Genomic DNA, 26,046 nt, shown 5'->3' on the forward strand with positions numbered 1-26,046 from the left:
TCTGTCATTTGTTTCCATTCCATTTCAACTAGTAATAATAATGATAACTCAGCTGAATGAAAGCATCTGCATCAGCAGCTTTATTATTTTAGTATACAATTTATTTCCTGACATGGAAGTGTATAGATCACATAGAACAGTAGTAAAATAACATTTTAAAAGGCCTGAAGGTTCCAGTTTAAAAATCCATATTTTCTGTAAAAATATGAGCATAAAAACATATGTCTATATGTCTTAGCCCTGTGAAAGATTAGTGACCTGTCCTAGGCTTACCCTCCCTCTCCTGTGACCGCTGGGATTGGATGAGAGGAAGAAAATTGGATGGATGGATGTACTACCAGCTGTTGTACATCTGTGGAGTGCTTTGTGGGGAAATTCAGTAAATTATGAGGTGTAAATACCAAGTGTGAAGCACAGGTTTTGCACAGGGGAGTTAAATACAAATCTCATCCACATTTTTGCAAAACTTCAACTGTGGTGAAAAATTATCTTCATCAAAATTATTCAGCTGAAATGTTCCTGATGCAAATAAGGGCAAACTTACTGACGCCCCTTGAGCCTGTGATGTATTGTTGCTGCACTGCTGTGACTGTGACATCACTGGTGATAGCTGCTGTACAGCTACTGAAAAAAACATTGTTGGACCGAAGAAAGCAAAATTAACTTGTACCAGAATGATGGGAAGGAACCGCTTATGATCTGAAGCATTACAGATCACCTGCGCGAGCTGCCATTGGAACTGGGTCACTACTCTACCCAGATTCAGTCAAACGAACCATTTATTTACTTTCAAACATTGAATTAAAGCTGAAGGTCTTCAATGAAAAATGAATGAATGATTGGAAATGTATATCTCAAGGTTAATGTGTTCTTTTTTTATTCCCACCCTTAGCATTGGGTATTTTAGAAACCCCTACAAAGGTAAGATTTTAACTGAAACCTGGATGAATGCACAAAGAATCAGACAATTTTGCTTTATAATTTGATTATTCGTGATTCTAAGTAATGCACAAGTTCAATCCCTGACATGAATCCCTTTATCATTCATGTCAGAATCTTCAGTCCTTGTTTTCCAGCAAGTCATCCAGAATGCGCTCACACATGTACAGGCAACGAGGCACGTGGAAGAACCCTGAGGAACAGACGAAACAGCTACTTTACCATTATGTTAAAACAGAAAAGTTTTTCACAATAAAATGATTGTTGGGATTTTAAAACAATTGATGCAGCTAAAACACAGAAGAAAGACCCTTTCATGCTGATAGATGACAAATGAAAAAAACTTGTTTGGTTTGGTTTCCATGTGCTACTAGGCCAGCTTCAGTGCTGCTTGGCATTAATTTTCCAAGTTTCTAGAACTCTGTTGGAGGAATTAGTACTAATCTTTCAAGGTATTTCATCTGATGATTTGTGGAGACCAAACATCTTAGTCCAGTATCTCTCGAAGCATTCAGCTGGGGTGAGGTCTAAGGTCTGAATGGTTTGATAAGTATGAAAATAATGCAATTTGTATGCAATGGCTTTCACAGGGAGCAATGGAGAAGCGCAGCATCAAGGTGATGATTCAGAACAACCTTGTGTTCATTTATAGTGATCCTTTCCTCTAAAGAGATCATTGGAACCAAACCATCCATTCTCTTCTGCTTATCCAATTCAGGTTTGCAGTGCGAGAGGCGGGTTACACCCTGGACAGGTTGCTAGTCTGTCGCACTAACTGCATGTTTTTGGACCGTGGGAGGAGGTCAGAGTACCTGGAGAGAACCCACGCAAACATGGGGAGAACATGCAAAGCCCACACAGAAAGATCCCGGCCTGATGGTGGAATTAAACTCAGGACCTTGTTGCTGTGAGGACACAGTGTGAACCACTATTCCACTGTGCTGCCTTTGGAATCAAATCATTGTACAGGGTGGGCCATTTATATGGATACATCGTAATAAAATGGGAATGGTTGGTGATATTGAAGTCCTGTTTGTGGCACATTAGTATATGAGGGGGCAAACTCCTCAAGATGTGTGGTGACCATGGTGGCCATTTAGAAGTCGGCCATCTTGGATACAACTTTTGTTTTTTCAATAGGAAGAGGGCCATGTGACACAAAACAATGGTGTGCTTGGTTTCAACGTAACTTTATTCTTTCATGAGTTATTTACAAGTTTCTCTTTGTTCACAGCCATTGACATGTCGAAGAGGTTAACACGTGAGGAGCGGCTCGAAATTGTGTTGATATCTGGTGAACGCAGTAGCCGGGTCATTGCAGCAGATTTCAATGCAAGACACCGTACGAGACCACCCATCTCCCATGCTACAGTTAGCAAACTGCTTGCTAAGTTTCGTGAAACTGGTTCAGTGTTGGATTTGCCAAAATGTAGACGTAAGAAAACTGTCACTAATGAAGAAACATCAGTGGCTGTCCTAGCTTCATTCAGCAAGAGCCCACAGCGTAGCACTCGCCACATGTCACTGGAGAGTGGCATTAGTCGAACATCCCTTCGGCGGATATTAGCTACTCACAAATGGCACCCTTACAAACTCCAGCTACTGCAGCATCTCAACGAGGATGACCCAGATCGGTGCACAGAATTTGCAGAATGGGCAAAACAAAAATTGGAACAGGACCCTCAGTTCACGCAGAAGATTTTGTTCAGTGATGAGGCAAACTTTTATGTGAATGGTGAAGTTAACAAACAAAACCAACGCTATTGGTCTGACACTAACCCACATTGGATGGATCCCTCCAAGACTGTTGGAACAACAAAAGTGATGGTTTGGTGTGGTATATGGGGTACAACGATAGTGGGTCCATTCTTCATCAATGGAAACCTCAAGGCCACTGGATATTTGAAATTGCTACATGATGATGTGTTTCCCTCTTTATGCACTGAAGCTGGCACGTTCCCTGAGTTTTTCCAGCAAGATGGTGCACCACCACATTATGGGTGCCAGGTCCGAGCATTCCTAGATAAACAGTTTCCTGGAAAGTGGATTGGTCGTCGTGGGCCAGTTGAATGGCCCCCAAGGTCTCCCGATCTGACCCCCTTAGACTTTTATCTTTGGGGTCATCTGAAGGCAATTGTCTATGGTGTGAAGATACGAGATGTGCAGCACCTGAAACTACAGATACTGGATGCCTGTGCTGGCATTTCTCCTGCGGTGTTGCTATCAGTGTGTGAAGAGTGGGAGAAGAGGGTTGCATTGACAATCCAACACAATGGGCAGCACATTGAACACATTTTATAAGTGGTCAGAAACTTGTAAATAACTCATGAAAGAATAAAGTTACATTGAAACCAAGCACACTATTGTTTTTCTTGTGACATTACCAATAAGTTTGATGTGTCACATGGCCCTCTTCCTATTGGAAAAAAAACAAAGGTTGTATCCAAGATGGCCGACTTCTAAATGGCCACCATGGTCACCACCCATCTTGAGTTTGCTCCCTCACATATACTAATGTGCCACAAACAGGACTTTAATATCACCAACCATTCCCATGTTTTTACGGTGTATCCATATAAATGGCCCACCCTGTAGAAATGCCACTCATTTCACAGCAGAAACGATGGATCCCATAACTACTAGGGACAAAATTCAGTTTGTTTTTTTTTTCCTCGTGTTTGTCATGCCATGTGGTAATGGCTGCAAGCAGATGCTGATAAAAATTAATTTGGCTTCCATCACATAACTGTTATTATCTCACAGCTTACCCAGAGACAGTCAGAATTAATAGACATGCCCAGCACCATCATTACATCCGTGTCAAATTATTAAACATTACAGAAATATGTGTTCCACTTTATACATTCTCCCTCATTTTTTTTTTTTTTTTACAACCTGGGGCCTAAAATATGCAGCACTCAACATCTTCACTGAAATTTGAGTGCAGATCAAGGAGTGTTGTGCAGGTAACTAAAACATACAAAGCCCATTTTACAAGTTACTCTACATTCTCCTGTCATTTATTTCCCTCATTTCAGAACTTCCTGCTGTTGCTACATCTTAACTATGCTCTTACCTTTAAAGGGACCGCCTTTAAAATCCAGTGCTACTTTCCCTTCTTGTGTCAAATAGCCAAACCACTCACCATTCTCAGCATCAGGAAACTGGAAACAGAAACACGCACGATCACCCAGCGTTACATTCTTTAAAGTTCTCTCTTTGACATAATCAACAACGGTCAAAGAGCCTTAAATTAGCCTTTTACACTTGAAAAGTCATAGTTCAGCACTATTTAAGCTGGGATATGGTTAGTTTAGTATTGCATAAAGACTGAAAGCAGGGAAAACAATATCTTGGAGTCAAATTAAAATGGATTTTAAAAATAAAACTTTGGAATAATATTTGTTGGATCAGAATATGCTGAATGCAAACAAATATTTCCTAATAAACCTTCCATAACAAGGCGATCCGAGGTCAATTATTAATTGTAATCTGGTCTAATCTAATAATGAAACTCCAAACATGACTGTCCTTTATAAATTCCCCTTCATATTTCCTTCATGAAATTTTCCATCAAAGTCAGAGAAAGATGAAGAAGAATGAAGAATGGAGAAACTGGAGCCCAACCCCCCCAACCACAGCCTAGCTGGGCGGAGCTTAACTTACTTGAAACAGAGAGTGTTAGAAAATGCAGAAAACAAGATTGACTGGCTATGACGAGGTTATGTTGATGTTGTAGATGGAGAGATATGTATAAATACTGTATAAATGAAGATTACGAGTTATATTAAAAAGAATTTACATTTATAATAATTCAGTTTGCATTTTTTTGTCTATTTCTAAATTGCAGGCTTTAGGATTATTGTGTTTTTTCATTTGACTCCAGTTACTGAAATCCTCACAAATGCCAGGAGTTACACAGGGTCAGATTTACCAGCAGGAAAAGAAAATGTGATTGGACATGAGCAGAAACTCGTCTCACTGTGATAACCATTTCATTTTACTTTAAAGGCTATATGTGTACTCCTGTTTATTTAAAATGACTATCCTGTTTTTCACAAAGTATCAAATTAGCTCATCTTTCGACACTAGTTTCACCACAGCAGACACAAGTCACATTATTATGGAGTCTAGTATGAGTTCACACTGAACTTCTCTTTTCCTTTGTCCTTAAATTAGCCTTTTACACTTGAAAAGTCATAGTTCAGCACTATTTAAGCTGGGATATGGTTAGTTTAGTATTGCATAAAGACTGAAAGCAGGGAAAACAATATCTTGGAGTCAAATTAAAATGGATTTTAAAAATAAAACTTTGGATTAAATAAACAGGAGTACACATATAGCCTTTAAAGTAAAATGAAATGGTTATCACAGTGAGACGAGTTTCTGCTCATGTCCAATCACATTTTCTTTTCCTGCTGGTAAATCTGACCCTGTGTAACTCCTGGCATTTGTGAGGATTTCAGTAACTGGAGTCAAATGAAAAAACACAATAATCCTAAAGCCTGCAATTTAGAAATAGACAAAAAAATGCAAACTGAATTATTATAAATGTAAATTCTTTTTAATATAACTCGTAATCTTCATTTATACAGTATTTATACATATCTCTCCATCTACAACATCAACATAACCTCGTCATAGCCAGTCAATCTTGTTTTCTGCATTTTCTAACACTCTCTGTTTCAAGTAAGTTAAGCTCCGCCCAGCTAGGCTGTGGTTGGGGGGGTTGGGCTCCAGTTTCTCCATTCTTCATGCCTACTCTTCCTCATTTCATCACCTGCCTTACTTACGGACAGAATCCAGCGTTCAGCTGCTGCCCGATTGTCAGTGTCGGGGAGTAACGGAATACATGTACTGCCGTTACGTATTTAAAATACAAAATATGAGTAATTGTATTCCGTTACAGTTACCGTTTATAAGGGTGGTATTCAGAATACAGTTACTTTGTTGAAATAAATGGATTACACGGCTCTTTTTCTGTTTCATATATTAGACTATGCTCTCTCTATTTTTGGGGGGTAATTCCACGCCGGTGGAAACCCAAACAAAACACGCATTAAGAGGCTCTTAATGCGTGTGTCTCAATCTTGCGGCCCATGACACCTCTACTTGCGGCCCGCAAAATGACGTGAAGAAATATTTTTGAAAAAAAATTCTCAAAAATTATTTAATAAGAGGGCAATAGGCAGAGTGTTACAGACATAGACCTAAAGAACGTAGCCTCATGGGCAGTGTAGTCCGTGCTGCAGGGAGAATGGACTGCCATACCCGTTATGTTCCTGAGAGCGAGGGAGGGAGAAAAAAAGAGAGTGGAAAAGTACGAGTTGTCACAGAGCAGAAACAGGAGATGGAAGCATGTAAATATAATAATAACCACTTCAGTCAAAAAGAGTGCCTGACGAGCCCAGTTGTAAGTAAGCTATTAAGACTCGACTGTACAATGTGTTCGTGTTTTTCTCCGAAACAATAAGTTCAGTTGGAGCAGCCTTTCAACGCCTCTGTCTCTTGCTAGCAAAGTTGACCCAGACAACAAAGTAAAGTAAAGCTAGATTTCGGCTACGAGCCTGACAGAGAACCTAACGTATTAGACAGAGGTCCCTTTATGGTTTTACGCCTTTACGGTTCGGAGCCGCGGACCTGTTTTATATACATGTGGAATAGTTTTCTATACGAGATCGCTGCAAAAAGTGCAGCCTTACCTAATGTCCACCCTACTGTTACTCATTTTATATTAAGATTTAAAAATCTAGTTGGTATTGGTGTGGAGAGTAACCTTCAGTAAAAGTAATAAATCACACAGCAATGTCAGTGCGCCCCAGGGTGGCTGTGGCTACAATGTAGCTGCCATCACCAGTGTGTGAATGTGTGCGTGAATGGGTGGATGACTGGATATGTAAAGCGCTTTGGGGTCCTTAGGGACTAGTAAAGCGCTATATAAATACAGGCCATTTACCATAAATCACACAGCAATAGGACATTCATGTAGTTGTAAAAAAAATTGATAATATATTAAGTAATCCAAAGTATTCAGAATACGTTACTCTCATTGAGTAACGTAACGGAATACATTACAAAATACATTTTGGGGCATGTATTCTGTAATCTGTAGTGGAATACATTTTAAAAGTAACCTTCCCAACACTGCTGATTGTCATAGTACCTCGATTGGTAATGATTTAGAATCCTTTGCTTATTCCCTGAATTCATTTCATTACTTCCACTACAGTGGTGTTCCATAATGGCACCTCCTGTCTCTGAAACTGTTCGTGGGAGAGTTGGGTCAGTGCTGTAGAGTTCTGCTCCAGTGCTCCCTGGTCTTCACATACGTACCTCGCTCTTTTTTGGATGATCCTTCAAACTATTTGACCTTACTGGACTCCTCTGAGGTATGGCCTTGATCTAAGCAGAAGACTTCTTCCTGTCAAAGACTATAAAGACATATCCATTTGCTGACTGTAACACTAAAGGACCCGACACGGCTCAGGAATCTCACTTTCAGGTTTATTTGCTCACATTGGTTCAGCGATTGTTACTTCTTGCAGCTACTCCTATCCGGCCCAGCTGCTACTTAAATGCAGCAGCAAATCTCCTCTTTACCACCACAGCCAGTCTGCATCTCACTTACCTCCATGGTGTCAGAATTGTGAGCTGAAGCAGAAGAGGAGCCTGCCAACACTTGTACCACTTCTGCCCCTTTGTGAGAAGGAAGCGGGTCTCCAATTGGCGGCACTCCTCGCTACTACCAGAGGCTGCTTTCAAGCCTGTGTAGGGCCTCCGCCTGACCCTGATCTTCATCTAAGCCTGCAGCCCTGCTGAGATCAACCAAAACCCAGGTCTTTGCAACCACCTCAAGGGTGAGTAAAAAAGAATTTTCTTCATGCTCACCCTGAGCCAGAAAAAAAAAACCTCTTAACTGCCTTGTTCCATGGCCTGAACTGCTACAACTCCACCATTTAGGTCAGCCCAACCACCCAGACTGTTTACTGTTTCGTTTGGACTATATGGCTTTTTGTGTGTTTTTAGGTTTTGTTCCAAAACTTTACTCAACAAAAAAAATCGTAGAGCCTTAAAGGTAAAAAGAGGAAGTTGCTGTTTCCTGCCTGCTTCCAGTCTTTAAACTAATCTCTGTAACATCAGGTAGTCGTTGATATTTCATATCAATAGGAAATTACTTATTTCTCAAAAATTTTAAATACTCAAAATATTTAATGACAAAAGCACAGAGTACTCTTGCTATGCCGTGTGGCCAGTGCCGTATCAACTCACATGGCTAAAAGTGTACTGGTAAACTTCTGAGAATATCTCCAGCAGCTCAGGCTTCCTGGTGTGACTGTAGGCCATGAGGAACGCGATGAGAGCCTCACAGTGTGGCCACCACAGCTTCATGCTCCACTCTAGCTGCTCAGACACAAAAGCAACATGGCTGATCATAAAGTGATGAATGCAAACTACTATTGAATGCAAATTGAAACAGAATTTTGTGTATAATAAAAACATAATCATGTGTAGAGATGACAGGTTAACCTGTGTGGGGCAGTGACCATCCACATCCAGGAAGTAGAAGAGGCCACCGTGTTCTTTGTCCCAGCCATACTGATAAGGGAGCTCCACAAAGTTTCTGATGGCAGTTCTGTGTATTTCCTTGTCCCCGGACTGTGCACCGTACAGCATCAAGAACCAGCCTGCTTCCAAGGCATGGCCTGAGTCAGCACCAGTTATTAGTGGGAAGGACAAAAAAACATGGAAAATGATGAAGTGAGCAACTAAGGAGAGGACAAGAGTGTAATATCTGTTTCCACAGGGACGGACTTTGCTCATAGCCATCTGGGTCAGCAGGCTGTGGAGCATTTACCTGGATTCTGCAGTCGGCCCTGGCAACCCGGCAGTTCAGATCCATCCACTGACACGTTCTCTAAGATAGCTGTGCCAGCTCTCTGCATTAAAAGATGCAGAAGATGAGAAGGAAAAATAACTGTATTTATGAATAGAAGGTACTTGATAAAATATACAACTGTGACAGAAAAAGCAGCAGAGTGTTGTCTGTGTCCAAACCTGGATGTGCTGTAGGATCTGCTCTACACACCAGTTTCCCAGTTCTTTGTACTTCTGAGCAACTTCCTGTCCACGGCCTTCGGTTAACTGTTGCACCAGGCACATGAGCATCATGGGAACTGACAAACTGTTGATGGGAACCTCCCCGGGAAGTTGGGGCCGGCCCAGGCCTGAAGGGTCTACCTGAACCCAGTAAATTAGCTGTTCCATCATCTGCTCAGCTTCCAGCTGAAACACATAAGAGGGGTGAGAGATAATGTTGTAGAAATGGTAACATAGCTATAACTCAAACTCAAACACTCTGCTTCTGAGGTGGGCATGTTTTTTATGCCAATTGTATGATCAGAATGAATGTCAGAAGAAAACTAAACTTAACAATCACAAAAAAAAATTAGTGTTTGGCAGATTATTTCTTTGTTGTAACAATGTTTATTGGCATTAAATCTTCTACTGCCGGAAAGTCTGTTTATTTCCCCTTAATTAATTCAATAAATTCCACCTTTACAGCAGCTGTATATGGTCTGGTATAAAGATCAAAGATAGCTAGTGAAACGTCTGCTTACAGTCTGCTGAATTCAATTCTGTAAGATTCTGACAAAGAGCATCAGGTCAGCTGATCACACAAAGAAACTACTGCAGCTCAAAAACAAAATTCAACTCAATTCAATTTTATTTATATAGCGCCAAATCACAACATAAGTCGCCTCAAGGTGAGTTGTGATTCTTTTTCCTACACTGAGCTACTACAATTGATTTTGAGATTCCTCTGAATCCCACTTTAAGCCCTGACTGCACTGGTTTTCCTGTTTAGATTCAATTCAGTTCAATTCAATAAAACTTTATTGATCTCAAAGGTTGACCCAGAAGGAAATTTGGGTAATCGGTGTGTGGAGTTAATGCCACCCTCTATAATGTAGGCAACAGAACAGTTGTTTTGGAAAATTCTCTTCCACTGATTAAAACTAAATACATTTATTAGAAGTTGTATTTAGATTTGAATAACATTTGTATTGTCATGTACTAATAGTGTTTTATTATCACAACAACATGGGTTGAGTTCACTTTGCATAGTAGCTTGTAGCAGAATTGTCCTTCAAAGAGCTACTTTTTAGGTTTTTATGTTTCAGAGCCTGATCTTTTTGACTTTTTACTTGATCCTTTACTGCATTTCTTTAACACAAGAAAAGGCACCCATGAAAAAAATGCCAAATACTAGTGTAATTAAATAAAAAGGGTTTTTTTCGCATAGAATTTTTGGAAGACTTCTTTCCACTGCACTGATCAATAATAACTAGGAACAGAAATGTCAATAGGCTTAAGATAAGACAACTAAGAGAGGTGGCAAACATATGGTATAACTAAAGAAGATTACACTAACAGTTACATATACCTGCATATCCTTGTCACCAGTTAGCCTGCTCAGTTCATCCATAGCCATGATGTAGAAACACTCACTGAATATGGTTCTCTGAACTTTGAGCGCTTTACCATCTCTCGTCAGGCAGAAGGCACATTTCCACTGACCGCTGCTACTGGACACACGAGCAAACTTTCTCAGGAATGCTCCTCCTATGATTCAGACAGAACAACAGAACATTGGTATGAACCCACAGGAAGCTGTTCACTGATAGAGAAAATATAAAAGAATCATTCATTAAGATTTCAGAACATCTATTCTCAGACTTCAAAAACAACAAGAGTGAAATTGTGCAGAAAATCAGCGATATGAGTCACGGACCAGATCAGCCATCAATGGGGCTATGTGCCACCTGAAGCTGGCAGCAGGTGGCAGCAAATCACCATCGGTTAGACCAGTGGTTCCCAAACTTTTTTTGCTGGGCCCCCCCTTTTGTTTTACAAGAAAGATGTTATTTTACATGTAGTTGTTTTTTTCCTGTGTAATAATATTCAACATTTCTATTAATACTTTTTTTTTTTTTTAAAAATGCCTCTCTGTGCAAAATGGGTTTAAAAACAAACAACTGTTGGATACCGTTTGTCCGTGATAGACAGGGGGAACAAATTACGGCAGGGTTAGCCTGATATTATTTGTATCCCACTGTAACTTTACTGTATAAAGAGCTAACATCTCCAAAATGTCAGGAGTAGTTAGTCATTACAAGAAGTGTTTGTGAACTAAAAATCAAGAATGTGGGATACTGTTTGTTCGTGATTTGAAGAGCCCGACGTTTGCTCCCAACGCAGGGGAAACAAATTCTGTCGGGGATACCTACTTTGGCACGACACCGGGCTGATTTGGCTTTCTCCTCTGCTACAATAAAACTTGCTTTCACAACAGCTTCACTTTGTGATTTTGCTCTGGTGAAAAACGTCTGCTGAAATGTCAGATTCTTCTTTAGCTCTTCTACCTTCTGTAGTTTATGCATTTAGGTTTTTCAGCTAATCCTGATGTTTTGTCTCGTAGTGCCGTCTTAAATTAAATTCCTTAATTACAGCCACATTAGCTCCACTAATAAGACACACGGGTTTACCAGCAATGTCTGTTTAACCTATATTCAGTCACCCACTGGCACTGAAAGGCTCTGCTTTCAGAATCAACTTTTCTCTCCACCATTGTGAGCGGCTAGCTGCGCAATAACAGAAGTTTGACTTGATTGACGCGGGAATGTTCCCAGTTAGCCTAGCGTTCAGCAAGGAGGCTGCAGCGCTGCATTATGGGATCTGTTGTTTGTATATTATTAGCGCCTCATATCGCCGGGCCATGCATAACAATAATAATAAATCTATATAAAATTATCTCGCGGGCCGGATATAAATGTACGCTGGGCCGGATGTGGCCCGCAGGCCTTGACTTTGACACATGTGATCTACAGCAATGACATCATAATGTTATTAGGATTGGAAATGCGTAGTTGGATGGTAACAAAGAACTGGGGGGATTGTACTACCAGAAGGCAACACTGTAGACATCGAAGATAGCTACCTTGGAATCCCACAGGCAAATGGGACCCATGAAGAAGCCGCTAGGAAAGCCACAACCACCAAATACATCCAGAGAGTAAGGTGTTCTGAGGAGTCAGCTGAACAGGAAGAACAAGATCCGGGCTATCAACAACTACGCAGTAACGGTCATCAGATACCCTGTTGGGATCATCAGCTGGCCAACGGAGGAGACAGAAGACACTGACATCAAGACAAGAAAACTCCTTTCCATGCATGGAAGGTTTTTAAGTCCAGCACCCTGAGCCTGCTATTCAGACTGTAACAACAAAGATCCAAGAGTATATCACAAAGACCCCCAACTGACCATGTGCTTAGTGAATATCTCAGACAGCTGAAATCCAAGAAAGAAGAGGAGCAAAAAGAGAAACCATCATGTAAAGACAGCCCCTGTAAGGCATGTACCACTGGCAGAAGAATTGGCTGATATCAATATACTACCAATGGTTTGACAATCATGACATCACAGGAACAAGCTCTAAGCACACGATCAGTAGAGTCACAGAGAAATTTCTGCCTGTATGTGCAACATACCTTTATTTACCAACATACCTGTAGTGCATTTATGCTCATGCTAGTGTGCTGAATCGGTTTAATTTTGTCCTTTCACAAAGTCCTAAACAGTGGCATCATCATACATCTGCTACACTACACTGTCATGATCCCAGGATCTGTGGATTTTCTTGTAGAATTTCATAAAGTGTGTTTAGCTTGTTTTATATTCTTTAATTCTAGTTTCTATTTTGACTCTTCTTGGGTTCTGTATTTTAGTGAATTAGATCTGGGTTGTAGCTCTGTTTACTCAGTTTTCTAGCCCTTTGTGATTCTCTCTGTGTCCCTTTGTATTTTGTGTTGCTTTGTGCTTTAGACTTTGTATTTACGTTTATGGATTTTTACAACTCATTAAACAGCTTGTCTCCTGAGTCAGCATTCGAGTCCTTAGCCTGCAAATAGTGACAATAACAAGCCAGATGGTCTCTCACTTCATCAGGTCAGAGGATGTGTTTTCCAAAAAGAATTTCAACTGATCTGAAATGAACAGTTTTCCACTTTTCCTCAGTCCATTTCAAATAATCTTTGGCCAAGAGAAGAAGGTAGCTTCCTCTTTGTGTTATAGAGCTTTAAACTTTAATCTTTAACTTTAATCAGGAAGTGTTCCCGATCCTATGCAGTGATTCCTGTGACAGAATCATGCCTAGTTTTACTGCAGTGCCACCTGAGGGTCCAAATATCACAGACATTCAACTCGGGAACAGAGATTTCTCAACATTAGCTGACTCTTTTGTTGATAAGGAACTATAGATGATGAGATATTTTTGCCATTTTACGTTGAGGAACATTATTCTGGACTAATTTCACAATTTATCCGGTTGTTCAGTCTGACGTCACTAGCCGTGTCTGGACCTAAACTCCGCTGCAGGTCCATATATCAAACGATCACTATGGCATTACTGAGAGTTGAAAAACTGTCTAAAGTCTTTCATCTTTAATAAAATGATCAGCGTTCTGCTCTACCAGGTGAAACAATTGAGTTTAAGATCCAGGCATCCATGAAAACGGAATTTATGACATTTAACGGAGTTAGAAGTTAGCAGGGAGTTAGTTCGCTAGCTTCTATCTAAATACAATATAGCATGTCCTGACTGCGGGGTTTTGGAAACAAATTAAAACGTACAGCTCTGCTATCACTTCCAGCATAAATGAAGACAGAAAACTAAAAAGCAGTGACGTTTGTAGGGTTACTGAAGTTGGGCTAGCTGGTATATAATGATGTGCTACGTGACCGCTAGCGACACAGCTATGTTAGCATAATATAAACAAGCTAACTTTTTTTCCCACTCACGTTAACTAAAAGTTAACGTGAGTGTTCTCGGTCGTCAGGAACAAATGTAATCGCATGGCAGGATGCTGTAAAAGGACCAAACTTCATATACTGCTGCATGGGCTGGGCTGTAGTTACATCCTAAGGTTTTAAAAACTGAGCTTAAATAAATGATTAGCGGTAATAAAAGCCGAGGAAGGTCAACAGTGATCACTGAGTGTTTTAGGAGCTTTTTGAGATCAAATAGAAGAAAATACAAAACATTAAACATGTTAACAACACAAAAGCCATATTAAACGCAGACTACTTTAGGCCCGGAAGTAGGATTCGTCGCGTCATCACTGAACAACCGGATAGACAGTTTTTTCCTTTGAAATTCTCTACTGTGGCAACATCACTAACTTGTATAAAGAAATGAAAGCTTTATCCCAGAACAAGCAGCAAAAGATAAAAGAAAGGAAATCACTCAGACGGACTTACACCCTCATGGCATCATATCACCCCAAATAGAGCACTTCGCTCTCACACTGCTAGGCTACTTGTGGTTCCCAGGATATTAAAAAGTACAATGGGAGGCAGAGCCTTCAGCTTTCAGGCCCCTCATCTGTTGAAGAGGCTCCAAGCTTGGATTTGGGAGACAGATACCCTCACTACTTTTAAGATTAGGCTTAAAGCATTCCTTTTTGACAAAGCTTATAGTTAGGGCTGGATCAGGTGACCCTGAATCCTCCCTTACTTATTCTGCAATAGACTTGGGCTGCAGGGGGCTTCTCATGATGTACTGGGCATTTCTCCTTCTCTCACTCCTTTTTATTCACCATTTGTTTATACACCCCCTCTGCATTTAATTACGAGTTATTATTAATCTTTGGCTCTCTTCCACAGCATGTCTTATGTCTTGTCTTCCTCCCTTCACCCCCAACCGGTTACAGCAGAAGACTGCCCCTTCCTGAGCCCGGTTCTGCTCCTAAAAGGGAGTTTTTCTTTCACACTTCTGCCTAATTGCTTGTTCATAAGGGGTTTCTCTGTACTATTGTAGGGGCCTCACCTTACAATATTAAACATCTTGTTGTTGCGGTGATTTTGCGCTATATAAGTAAAATTGAATTGAACTGAACTGAATTGAATGTCCAAGAGACCAGTGATGAAATCACTCTGGTGCCCAAGGAGGCAGCCAGTGACAATGGAGGAGCACCTCAGGAGGTTTGGCTGGAGGTCAGCAGCACCTGAGGTGAAGAAAACCATTTGGAGGCTGTTGGCGACAGAGAGTACAGAGTACCTCTGGTGCCTTTGCTGGAGGCCAGTGACAAAGGCCATGGAAACCCTCTGGAGGCCAGTAATGAAGGAAACTCTCTAAAGGCTGGGGGAGGCGTAGGCGACAGGATACCGCTAGTTATTTGTCTGGGGGCTAGTGATGATGGAGGAGATGGATCTCCTCAGGAGGCCCAGCAAGTGACCCCCTGTGAAGACTGAGACCCTCATGCACTTAAGACTTTGAAGTGTTGGGGATCCGTGGCAGCGTAGAATGTTGAATCGTAGAATGCCTAGACTTGGGGTTCACTAAAATCTCAGGACTCTAAGAAGATGCAGGAAGCTCAGGATTCTCAGGATATGCAGGATATCATAAAGCTTAGGCTGTGCAAGGCTCACAAAGTACTTTGAAGGCTCACAAAGTACTTTGAAGGCTGGGTGAGGCTGTGCAGGACCCATAGCTGACTCTGGAGCCTAGGGCAACACAGGATGCTCAGCCAACACTGGATGCTGGGTCTGTGGAAGGCCCTCAACTGAGGCTGAAGACTGTGGCACCGCAGGCTGTGTAGTCTCTCCTGGCAACTGGGACTCCAGAAGGTCCTAGCTCAGACCACACTGCAGGCATGAAGCTGGCCAGTCCAAGTACAAAGGATGTTAGCAGCCATGAGTAGATGCTCAGTCCTTATCAGACACACGATCTTTGGTGAGGTCCTAGGTGGTGCAACAGCCTCTAAAACTCAATTTCTGATTGAGATGCTTTAATAATAATAATAATAATAATAATAATAATGGATTGCATTTATATAGCGCTATTCGAGACCCTCAAAGCACTTTACAATTCCACTATTCATTCACTCTCACATTCACACACTGGTGGAGGCAAGCTACAGTTGTAGCCACAGCTGCCCTGGGGCAGACTGACAGAAGCGAGGCAGCCATATCGCGCCATCGGCCCCTCTGGCCATCACCAGTAGGCGGTAGGTGAAGTGTCTTGCCCAAGGACACAATGACCGAGACTGTCCGAGCCAGGGCTCGAACCGGCAACCTTCGGATTACAAGACGAACTGCCAACTCTTGAGCCACGATCACCCCTTTAGCGATGTAAAACTCAGTTTCAGAGTTGGCTGGCTCAGCAGCAGTCACCTCAACCTAAGATTTTACAGAGATGAAACTCCCCGGGTGGCCCAGCAAGTGACCTAAAGGTAGAGCTGGGCGATATGAGATTTTTTCATATCACGATGTGTTTTTTTAATTTCAGGCGATAACGATATCTATCACGATATAAGCCAAATAACTATATTTGTAAGATTTAAATGTGCCGTTGCTCACAAGTAAAATGTGAAATAATCAGCAGCTTGTTTTTATTTAAATATTTATTTCCCATAATAAGTTCAACAGGGTAGATGTACTTAAGGAACATGAGACTTTTTCAGATAAATAAAGGCAAATATTGCAAACTACACAAAAGGCAGCCGCTAAAGCGTTTAAGTTTCAAAATAGAACAAACGAAACAGACTAAATTGTCAATTCCACTTAGAAACAAAGTATTAATTCTAAAAATAAATCTTAGTTTGTTTTACAGAAGAACAGACAAAACTGACTAACTTTTGTCAATATCAAATAAACTGAGAACTAAAAGGAAATTCTCAATCTCTCCTTGTTGTATAGCTTAGCTTTTCAAACAGTTTTAACAGTTACTTTAGTCTGACAAAAGCCGAATGACGAATTAGCGCTTCCAGTCAGAGACTGAGGCTACGTCCACACGTACACGGGTATTTTTGAAAACGGAGATTTTCCGTTTTAAAAAATAATCCCGTCCACACATAAAGGCAGAAATGAAGAAAAACGCTGCTATGAACATGCCAAAGCAGCAGGTGGCGCTAGATTCCTAACCGTGAAGAAATGTTGGCCAATCAGAAGTCTAGAAGCCTCGGTGGGAAAAAGTAAACAAAGCTGCGGCATAGAAGCAGAACCGAGTCGTATGTGTGGACGGACAGTAACTGTGTGTATATGTAAGCATTTAAACACTGCAGAGAGTAGAATTAACAGTAACAGTATTGTAGAAATTCATTTCACCGAAACAATAACGGCTCTGGCTGGTGTCAACGTCGGCAGGTACAGGCTGAGTGCCCGAAACAGGAGCCCCACTTCTTCCCGGATGAAGGAATAGGGAGTGCAGCAGTTACAGGGTCCTGATCCTCAGGCCACCACTCCACCAACAAAAGGATTAAAGAGGAGTAGTATGAAGTGCGAGCTTGGAAGCAGCTCTGGTAGGGGTAAGCCCAACAAAAGGGAAATAAGTTTGTTCAAGATGGAAAAAGTCTTTGGGCTGGGGAAAGAGTTTCTGCCTCCAAAAGCCAAGTTTATCTCCCTTAAAAGTTACAGAGCTGGTGAGTGGGTGGCCAGTGTGCAATCTCTGCACAGAAAGGGCCCAGCAAGGTGGTGAAGTCGAACTCAGGACCAGGACTAACCATCACACCATCGTGCTACCCTTTATATAGATAGCTTCTCTAAACTGATTTGAGAAGATAATAATTTGTTATTATTGGGAGCTATCATGTCAGAATGCTCCCTAACTGCCGATATTTTTCACCTTTTTAATGTGCTTACAATCTCCCTGCAAGCTTGTGATGATCCTCAGATCCAGTTCACAAAACAGCTCCAATCACATAACAGGGCAGTCGCATCATTTCAGAGAAACGAGGTCTTGCTTATCTTTGGGCTTCAACATGGGCTTCGTTTGGACAGGCCCCCCTTTGTTCAACAGAGGCCTTGGTGCTTCAGTGTTAGAAGTAACATCCACTAATCACAGGTCATACTTTATACCTTGTTGCCTATAACAGCGGTCCCCAACCCCCGGGCCTCGGACCAGTACCGGTCCATGAGTCGTTTGGTACCGGGCCGCGAGAGTAGAGGCTCAGGTGTGAAATGTATAGTTTTCAGGGTTTTTATCGGTCTGCAGCGTTATTTTGTTATCGTTTTTACCGTTAACTCGGTTTTCCTGGGTCTTTTCACGTGTGTTATGAATAAATCTTTTTTTCTGTTGTATCTATCCGCGACACCTTAAAGGCCGGTCCGTGAAAATATTGTCAGGCATAAACCGGTCCGTGGTGCCAAAAAGGTTGGGGACCGCTGGCCTAGAATGTTAAAAAAACAAACTCATAAAAGCAGAACTAAATTGATTGCTAAGATATGAGACCTTTCAAGTCAGTCAAGTCAATGATTAACATTTATCGTTTGTGATATAAATACACAGTAAATGCATATTAAAAAAGATGCAAGAAACCTTTATTATGTGCTGCTCTCGGTAACAGCGACTGGACGCTGTCATTTCTGAGAAAAACACAATGCTCATGATACAGAGCTGTATAGTCAAGCATTACATTCACACTCACCAACTGTTGCTGCTTCAAGGATTTCAGGCTTGTGGAAGCGATCCATGGTTCGGTACAAGCGACAATACATCCACACCTGTGAGACACATATATAGCAAAATCTTCACACTGAACAACCTAATGTAACAGCAGATTATTACAATCACTGTCGAGGTTCACCTGTCTACCCTGCAGCCAGACATATTTCAGCTCATCATAGATCTTCCCATCCTTTCCAATACACGTGAAGAAGCCTCTAAAATAGAAAGCAAAAGAACTCATTACAAGGATTTGGACAATATAGCAGTACAAACATATTCCAGTGTAAAGGCAGTACCCATGTACTCTGTCAAGAGAGTATTTGAGCCAGAAGTCCACTACATTGTCCAACTGTTTCCGAATGTTCTCTCGACACTTTTCAAGCGTCACCACTGACATTGTTCCTGTTCAAAAAGAACATTAAAATTAGTTTGTGAAAAAAATTTATGGATTCTTGGTTTATAGTTATATGTTTAAAGTGTAAAGGTGGTACTGAAACTGTAGAATTATGCAAATATGTCTGTATTTAAATCTGCAAAAATATTGTGACTGTAATAATATGACTGTAATTGACATTTTTTTAGAAGTTGGAATAGGTTTTAGGTGGGATAACAGAAAAGTGAAACAAGGGCAACACAAGCTTGTAAAAGTGGTGCAATTTAAAAACAAAGAGGTGGAAAATCCTAAATAAATCTGATTATTTAGTACATGACTGGGTGTAAAAAGTGTACCACTGAGAGGCTGACTTGGGACAAAAATGGGGAAGGGCTCATGACTGTTGTGAAAGACTGCATGGACCAACCGTTCAAGAAACTTGAAATAACATTTTTGAAAATAACATTAGAGGAAGTCAGTGTCTTTGAAACACACACACACAGTCCAGATAAATCTCTGTATGTAAGAGACAAAGCTGGAAACAAATACAGAATATTCACCTATAAAAAACAAACATGATTCTCTCATGGGGTTTGCTGCTCAGTGATTTTTCAGAGAGAAAAGAAATTGTTGCAGCTTCCACATAATTAAATAAAAAGTGTAAAGAAAGTTATATCCTTTGTAAGTGAAACTGTCTGCTTTGCAACCACTGCACCAGATTCATGCTTTGGCAGGTAACTCTGTTCTCCAAATGGAATTCTTTTTGCTTGAACCAACCTGACTGAAAACCGTTTGGAGGTTGGTCGCTGCTATTAAACTAATGCCCAAACATAATCTTACCAATATACCAGCATAACATCACGGGTGGATGTAGTTCAGCTCATCTACTAATCAGAGGGTTGGTGATTTAATGCCTGGCTGCTTCAGTCTGCACATCAAATATCCTTGGAGTATGAATGTGTGTGGATGGTAGATAGTAAGCACAGAAAGAACTTGTGTGACTGAGACAAGTTGTGTGAAGTGTTTTGAGTGCGCAGAGTAGAAAAGTGCTATACAAGAACCAGTCCACTTACCATCATGCTACTTAACCAGACAAAAGAACTAACACTTACAGGTTCATTACTGCATGACTCAATCACAAGAAACTGCATTACTTTTGCAACCACTCCATTAGGAATGCCAACTGTCCATACTGAGCGTATCACCCCTGACACAAAGTTGCTTTGGGTGTACTTGATTATTGTGTATTGTCTAGATCAGATGTTGAAAACCACTGGGTGTGCTGTGAGAGATCAGCAGATGTGCAGTGGGAAATTACAGTGGAACCGCGACTTACGAATACCCCATTTAACGAAAAATTCAAGTTACGAAGGCACTGAACGGCAATATTTTTGCCCGTGTTACGGCAAAATGCCCGTGTAACAAAATCCGCTGGCTCTGATTGGCTGAGCCCACAATGCCTTCCGAATCATGTGACAACCCCCTTAGCTTTCGTACTTGCGCTTCGCTGTTCCACTTGAACGACGTATTGTTGTTGCAGATAGCAATTAGCCTATAGGAGGAGTCATGTCATATAGAGGAACAAACAGTACTCCAAGAACAGACAAAGCCCAGCAGAAACCTTGAAGAGGAGCCTCATCTGCCCCCACCCCCGAAGAGCTTCAGAAAGGAGAGAGATCAGAGGCAAGAAGAGGGGTCCCTATTTGCCTCCAACTCTCTCAACAACACCAACGACCAGGACCAGGGACCACGACCTTCCCCAGTCCCCCAAACCCCTGACACGCCATCACCCTCCTCCCCCTCCCTACACCTGAAATTCACTGAGGAGATGATGGAGCGGGTCAATGCTGGGCTCAGATCTACCCCCGTCCCAATCCCTTTTTGTCCCCCATAAACCCCCCACCAGAGCAGCCAAAGGTTCGCCATCAAGCCCCACCCTCAACAGAGCAATCGAAGTCACATTGCCCAGCCTCATCCCCCTTAGTTCCTCCTTACCACCTTCATGCCCTGTCTCCGCAGTCTGATGTGTGATGTGTGGAGGGTCCGGGCTGCGAGGATTATGGCAGTGGTGACTTTTCCCAGGAGAAGCTGGGACCCTGTTTACTAGAAGGTTTTAAAATTTCTGTACTTTTAGGTGACAGAAGGAGACATGTGGCCTGGTCAAAACACAGAGAGCTGCACTCTAAAAGATCTTTAAATATATTAAACATACCTTGTGTGCCACAGACTGCTCCCAAACACGAGGGGGGCAAATAATACCTCTAAAACACTTAAGTTGGCTTTATTAAACGTTAGATCTTTAGCTGGGAAAACATTTTTAATTAATGATTTAATCACTGAGCTCAGCCTTGATTTTATGTTTTTAACTGAAACTTGGTTGGACCAAAGTAACAGTGGAGCTGTTCTCATCGAGACGACCCCTCCTAACTACAGTTTTATCAGTAAGGCCAGTGTGAGCAGGAGAGGAGGGGGTTGCCGCCCAGGGTGAGGACAGCCAGGTCTCAACATCTGCCCCAGTCACCAGAGGAGGCAGCTGGGGGTGCCCGATTTGAGCTATGAGCGTGCTTGTTGCCAAAGGCAGCGATCTAATTGGTCAAATCTGTTTATTTGGATGCAAAACATCGGAAAAATTGAGCTTGGTTCGAAAAAATAAATGCAACGTCCATTAAATCCATGAAGAATCGGTGAGTCTGAAAAATATTTTTAAGCCAATTTTTTTTACCATGATGTACATTTGTTAAGCTAGCTAAAGATAAGCATAGAGAACATAGTCCACAGGCAAAAAGTGTCTCGAAACCTCACACATGTGACATCATCATGTCAAATATCTGTAGACATTTACACTCAGAGGAAGCTTTTTGAAAGTAAAAATGATCACATTTGTAAAGTTACACATTAAAAATTGTGTGTAAAAAGGGACTTTTTTGTTGAAATCGGTGTATATTTTTGTGTAAATTAAAATTCCTTTGTCTGATGTGAATCATAACTTATTACCATACCACATACATTTGTGAGGTTTTTGAATTTAACCTCTCTCCATAGGGGCTTTAGTTTTCCCATAATAACACCACTTACTTATTATTAGATGACCAAAGGCTATTAGAGAGATAACTTTATGCCACAATAGCCAACAATAACACTGTCATCTTACATTTAAACTAGCTCATGCAAAAAAAGCAATATTAACTATACTAGCAAGGTATACTGTTTGGTTTAAAAACTATTAATTTCACCAAGGATTTCTAATTTCTTTTTCCCTGTGTTGCAAAAACAACAGAAAGTCATTTCCGTGCTGTCAGCCATGTAAAAAGGACAAACCGGTGCCTTTGGTAGCCGTCTCAATGCGTTCATATTGAGAAAAGGACTAATAAAGCTGCCATTACCTTCAAGCTGAAATAGTGAAGAATAGTCTGTCCAGCTGCTCCGTTCGCTAGCTCTGTTAATCACATGATCAGATAAGGAAGTGGACAGCGGGTCACGCGGCCACTTGACTCGTCATTTTTTTTTTTTAGGGTCTCTCAAAGTAACTTCCAGGGGGGGTTCGCTTGCCTTCGACTTCCTTTTGGAGTAACTGTTTGTCGGTACTTTTCAGGACATCAAAATCACGTTTCCTAATCAGACCTGCAGATTGTACAACCGCTTATTCCGCCATCTTGCCACCACCCCCCCCCCCCTCCGTGAGCCGTCATTTGGTTTTGTTTTGTTTTGTTTAATTTAGTTATATTTTGCACACATTTACAATCTCTCATTGGGAGACAACATTGGTGCAACAACATCTTGAAATGTTGAGTAAGAAAACAAAAGAGATAGGAGAAGACTAACAGAAAAACAAAAAACAATATAAATATGTGTGAAGGCCATTCTTATGACATTTAACAATATCCTTTCCGTGAACACTTTAACATACATGCGGCTTACTTGGTACACCAAACGAAACATATTCATTAAAAGGATAGAAACTGGGTCCCATTTTCACATATCAAAGCAGCATCTTTACATGAATCCTTCAGTAATTCTAAAGATGACAAAAAAGACTTCAATTCAATCTTCAATGCACTTAGGAAAGGTCTTTTGTTTTGCCATTTACACTTATGAATGTGGTATTTGCCCATAATTATTACCATATTGTGGAGCATGGCAAGTTCCTTAGACGGATCGCCATTATTGTATAAAACCTGTGTTAGAGTCAGTGGGGTCATCCCATCTATTCTTACACTCAACCAGTCAACCAAATCCTGCCAGAAGTCAGTCGTTACTGTGCAGGGGGAAAAAAAACAAATGATCAATACTTTCTTCATTTTGTAAACAAAATCCACATGGCTCCACCTCAAACCCAAACCTTTTTTAAGCATTTCAGCTGCTGGACAATATTCATTAATTATTTTAAATTGCATTTCTTTGACTTTGGGGGGGATAGGCCATTTTAAAAAGTGTGTATATTTGTTCGTTATTTTAACCTTACTACCTTTTAATTTTGTGTTACTGTTAAAATCGTGAAATAATTCATTTTTAAATATATTGTTTATGATTTTATTATTACACTTTTTATTAGTTAAAGGAATCTGATTTACCTGTAAAGAAGATAAACTAATTTGTCCCTTAGAGTAATATAAATAGCCTTGTATCAAACTTAACAGAGGTAAGGGGATCGCCTTACAGACCTTGTTATATTCTCTAAGGGAACACTGAATGTTAAACTTGACTTTAAAAACACCTAATTCGAGAAACTGCCCCTTCTCATCAAGTAAATCTGTTATAAAAATTATCTATTTTTCATACCACTCCTTAATGAACAATGACTTCCTATTACTTGTAATGGTCCTGTTATTCCGCAAGGTGGAGCAATGTGGCATGAAGTTATGGGCAAAAACCATCTTCCAATAAGACAAGACCTGCTTATGATAGGTCGCCGGTTCGATCCCCGGGCTCTCTGTCCTGGTCGTTGTGTCCTTGGGCAAGACACTTTACCCTCCCGCCTACTGGTGTTGGCCAGAGGGGCCGATTGCGCGATATGGCAGCCTCGCTTCTGTCAGTCTGCCCCAGGGCAGCTGTGGCTACAACCGTAGCTTGCCTCCACCAGTGTGTGAATGCGAGAGTGAATGAATAGTGGCATTGTAAAGCGCTTTGGGTGCCTTGAAAAGCGCTATATAAATGCAATCCATTATTATTATTATTATTATTCTGACAGTTTCACAGGCAACTTCAATATATCAAAATCACATTTCAGGAGAAAATCCAACCATCCCACCTTTTTGAAAATATTTTTAGGGATATGGAACCACATGGAGTCAGGTTTCAAGAGGAAGTCAAAGGAGCTTGCAAAGAAAAGCGTCTGGACTTCTTTAATTTACTTGTGCAGACGCTTTTCTTTGCAAGCACCTTTGACTACGATGACCTGGATGACTGAGAACCTTCACAGACGTTTCAAGAGGAAGGCTTTTATCCAGTTAATTTTAAATACTCCAACCACTGATTGAAAATCAATTGTCTTTATACCACCTTTGGGGTAATCTTTGACGAGTTGTGATTTTTTTAATGTAATGTGTTTTATTGCGCCAAATGAATTGATAGATTATGGAGTTAATCTTTTTAAGACTTTTTGGGGTAATGTATAATGAGTAAACTCGATAAACCATCTTTGAGACACCCTCTGATTTGGATAATAGATTGCATCCAAAAATTGTGATATCTCTCATTAACCAATGATTTAGTGTTTTGGACATACTTGCAAAGTAGATATTTAATTTAAGGGAGGAAACACTACGAATATGCAAAAGCATTTGCTCAAAAAACACACGATAACCTTAAATGAATGTCATGTTTTTAATTCCGCTCTGGGCTCGTGAATCTCAACCCAGCAGCAGCGGTAACGTTTGCACGTCCTCTCCCATTAATGCGGCAGGTCAACTAACAGCGCATATTATGTTAGCGCGATCTGCCTTATTACAAAACCTGCCATTACTGTGCATTTAGGTGACCATGATGAGAGAGACAGACAGAGTCTGGCTGGCTCAGATGCTGGCAGTTGTCGCTGCAGTCTACCGGTAGCGTCTCCTTTCAGGCCAGGATAGACGAATGTCCCCGAGCAGTGACCAAGTTTGTGGTAAAAGGCTTGCACCCATTTGCCACAGCAGATGCCCCGATTTTCAGTAAGTGAATGTGTTTAATTGTAGGCAGGGACATTACTGGATATTCTTGTGTAATTGCTACAGAATAATTTATGTTACACTTTGTTATTGCTACAGAAGAATATTTATTTTATTATTTTACATTTACAATTTTTTTTCCTGGGGACCCTGTGACACCCATTGAAGAGCCGTAGGCTGGATCTCTTAAGATCTCACTGTTGGGTTTGTAAGGCCATGTTACTCCTAAATTTCTATCTTGTTCAAAGAGAAGATATAAAAAAAGCTATTCGACCTTAGTGTTCTCCTTTTTTAAAAAGAATCGATAAAGAATCGAATCGTTAAACAGAATCGAAAATGGAATCGGAATCGTGAAAATCTTATCAATACTCATCCCTACAATTTGACTCTACATAAAACTACTGATACAGTACCTTGAGTCAGAGCCTGAGGCTGGGATCAGACAGCAGATGAATGCAGCGCCCCTTAACATCCTTAGTGATGCTGAGGTGGGAGGGAAGCTCTGCTTTCACATCAGGACTACCAATATCTTCCACATCCTCACACTCAGTGGGAGGGACTTCTGCAATGGCAGCACATGTACAGTTAGACCACCAGTTTAGCAGTGAGGTTCAGATTTCTATGACTCTTAATTACAATGATCCATCTCCTCTACACTCTGAATCTAATATAACCACCACTACAACCTATAGCTTATATTCCACTGGCCCTTAGACAGACCTATTACCTCGGTCTTCAGTGTCATCATCCTCTATTCCAATGCCCTCTGCCAGTTCTTTCTGTTTGCGGTAATTCAGCAGGAATTGGCGAATGCTGCGGTCTTCCTGGTCACTGGAGCTTTGATTGGAGCTGGCAGATGTACTGGTCCTGCTACAAGTGGAAGGAAACCACCTCACTAAAGGAAAAACAAGACAACAATATGAGCATAGGTTTGGTTACAATAAAATAAGTCAGTTGATCAAAATCAGTGTGACACAGACGCTGATGTTTTTGAAAAGAGCCCATCAGTAACATTTAATTCATACATTTTTACTGTGAGGGTTTGTAAAACTTCTGTATGAATATTATTATGAATATTAATTCT

General features: G+C 40.9%; 1 protein-coding gene across 1 annotated transcript; it reads right to left on the minus strand.

Annotated features, from left to right (window-relative positions):
- Positions 1-57: 57 nt before the first annotated feature.
- renbp (renin binding protein) lies at positions 58-22,489 on the minus strand. Its single transcript, XM_026153902.1, has 11 exons — positions 22,200-22,489; positions 18,740-18,845; positions 18,583-18,658; positions 18,424-18,499; positions 10,385-10,563; positions 8,995-9,222; positions 8,795-8,876; positions 8,467-8,642; positions 8,209-8,340; positions 4,016-4,103; positions 58-1,132 (listed from the first exon to the last, which is right to left on the minus strand). The coding sequence occupies exons 2-11, from the start codon at positions 18,838-18,840 to the stop codon at positions 1,059-1,061; spliced, it is 1,212 nt and encodes a 403-aa protein (XP_026009687.1). The 5' UTR covers positions 18,841-18,845; positions 22,200-22,489; the 3' UTR covers positions 58-1,058.
- Positions 22,490-26,046: the final 3,557 nt, after the last annotated feature.

Source organism: Astatotilapia calliptera, chromosome 20 (genome assembly GCF_900246225.1).
Source record: "Astatotilapia calliptera chromosome 20, fAstCal1.2, whole genome shotgun sequence".
Lineage (NCBI taxonomy): Eukaryota > Metazoa > Chordata > Actinopteri > Cichliformes > Cichlidae > Astatotilapia > Astatotilapia calliptera.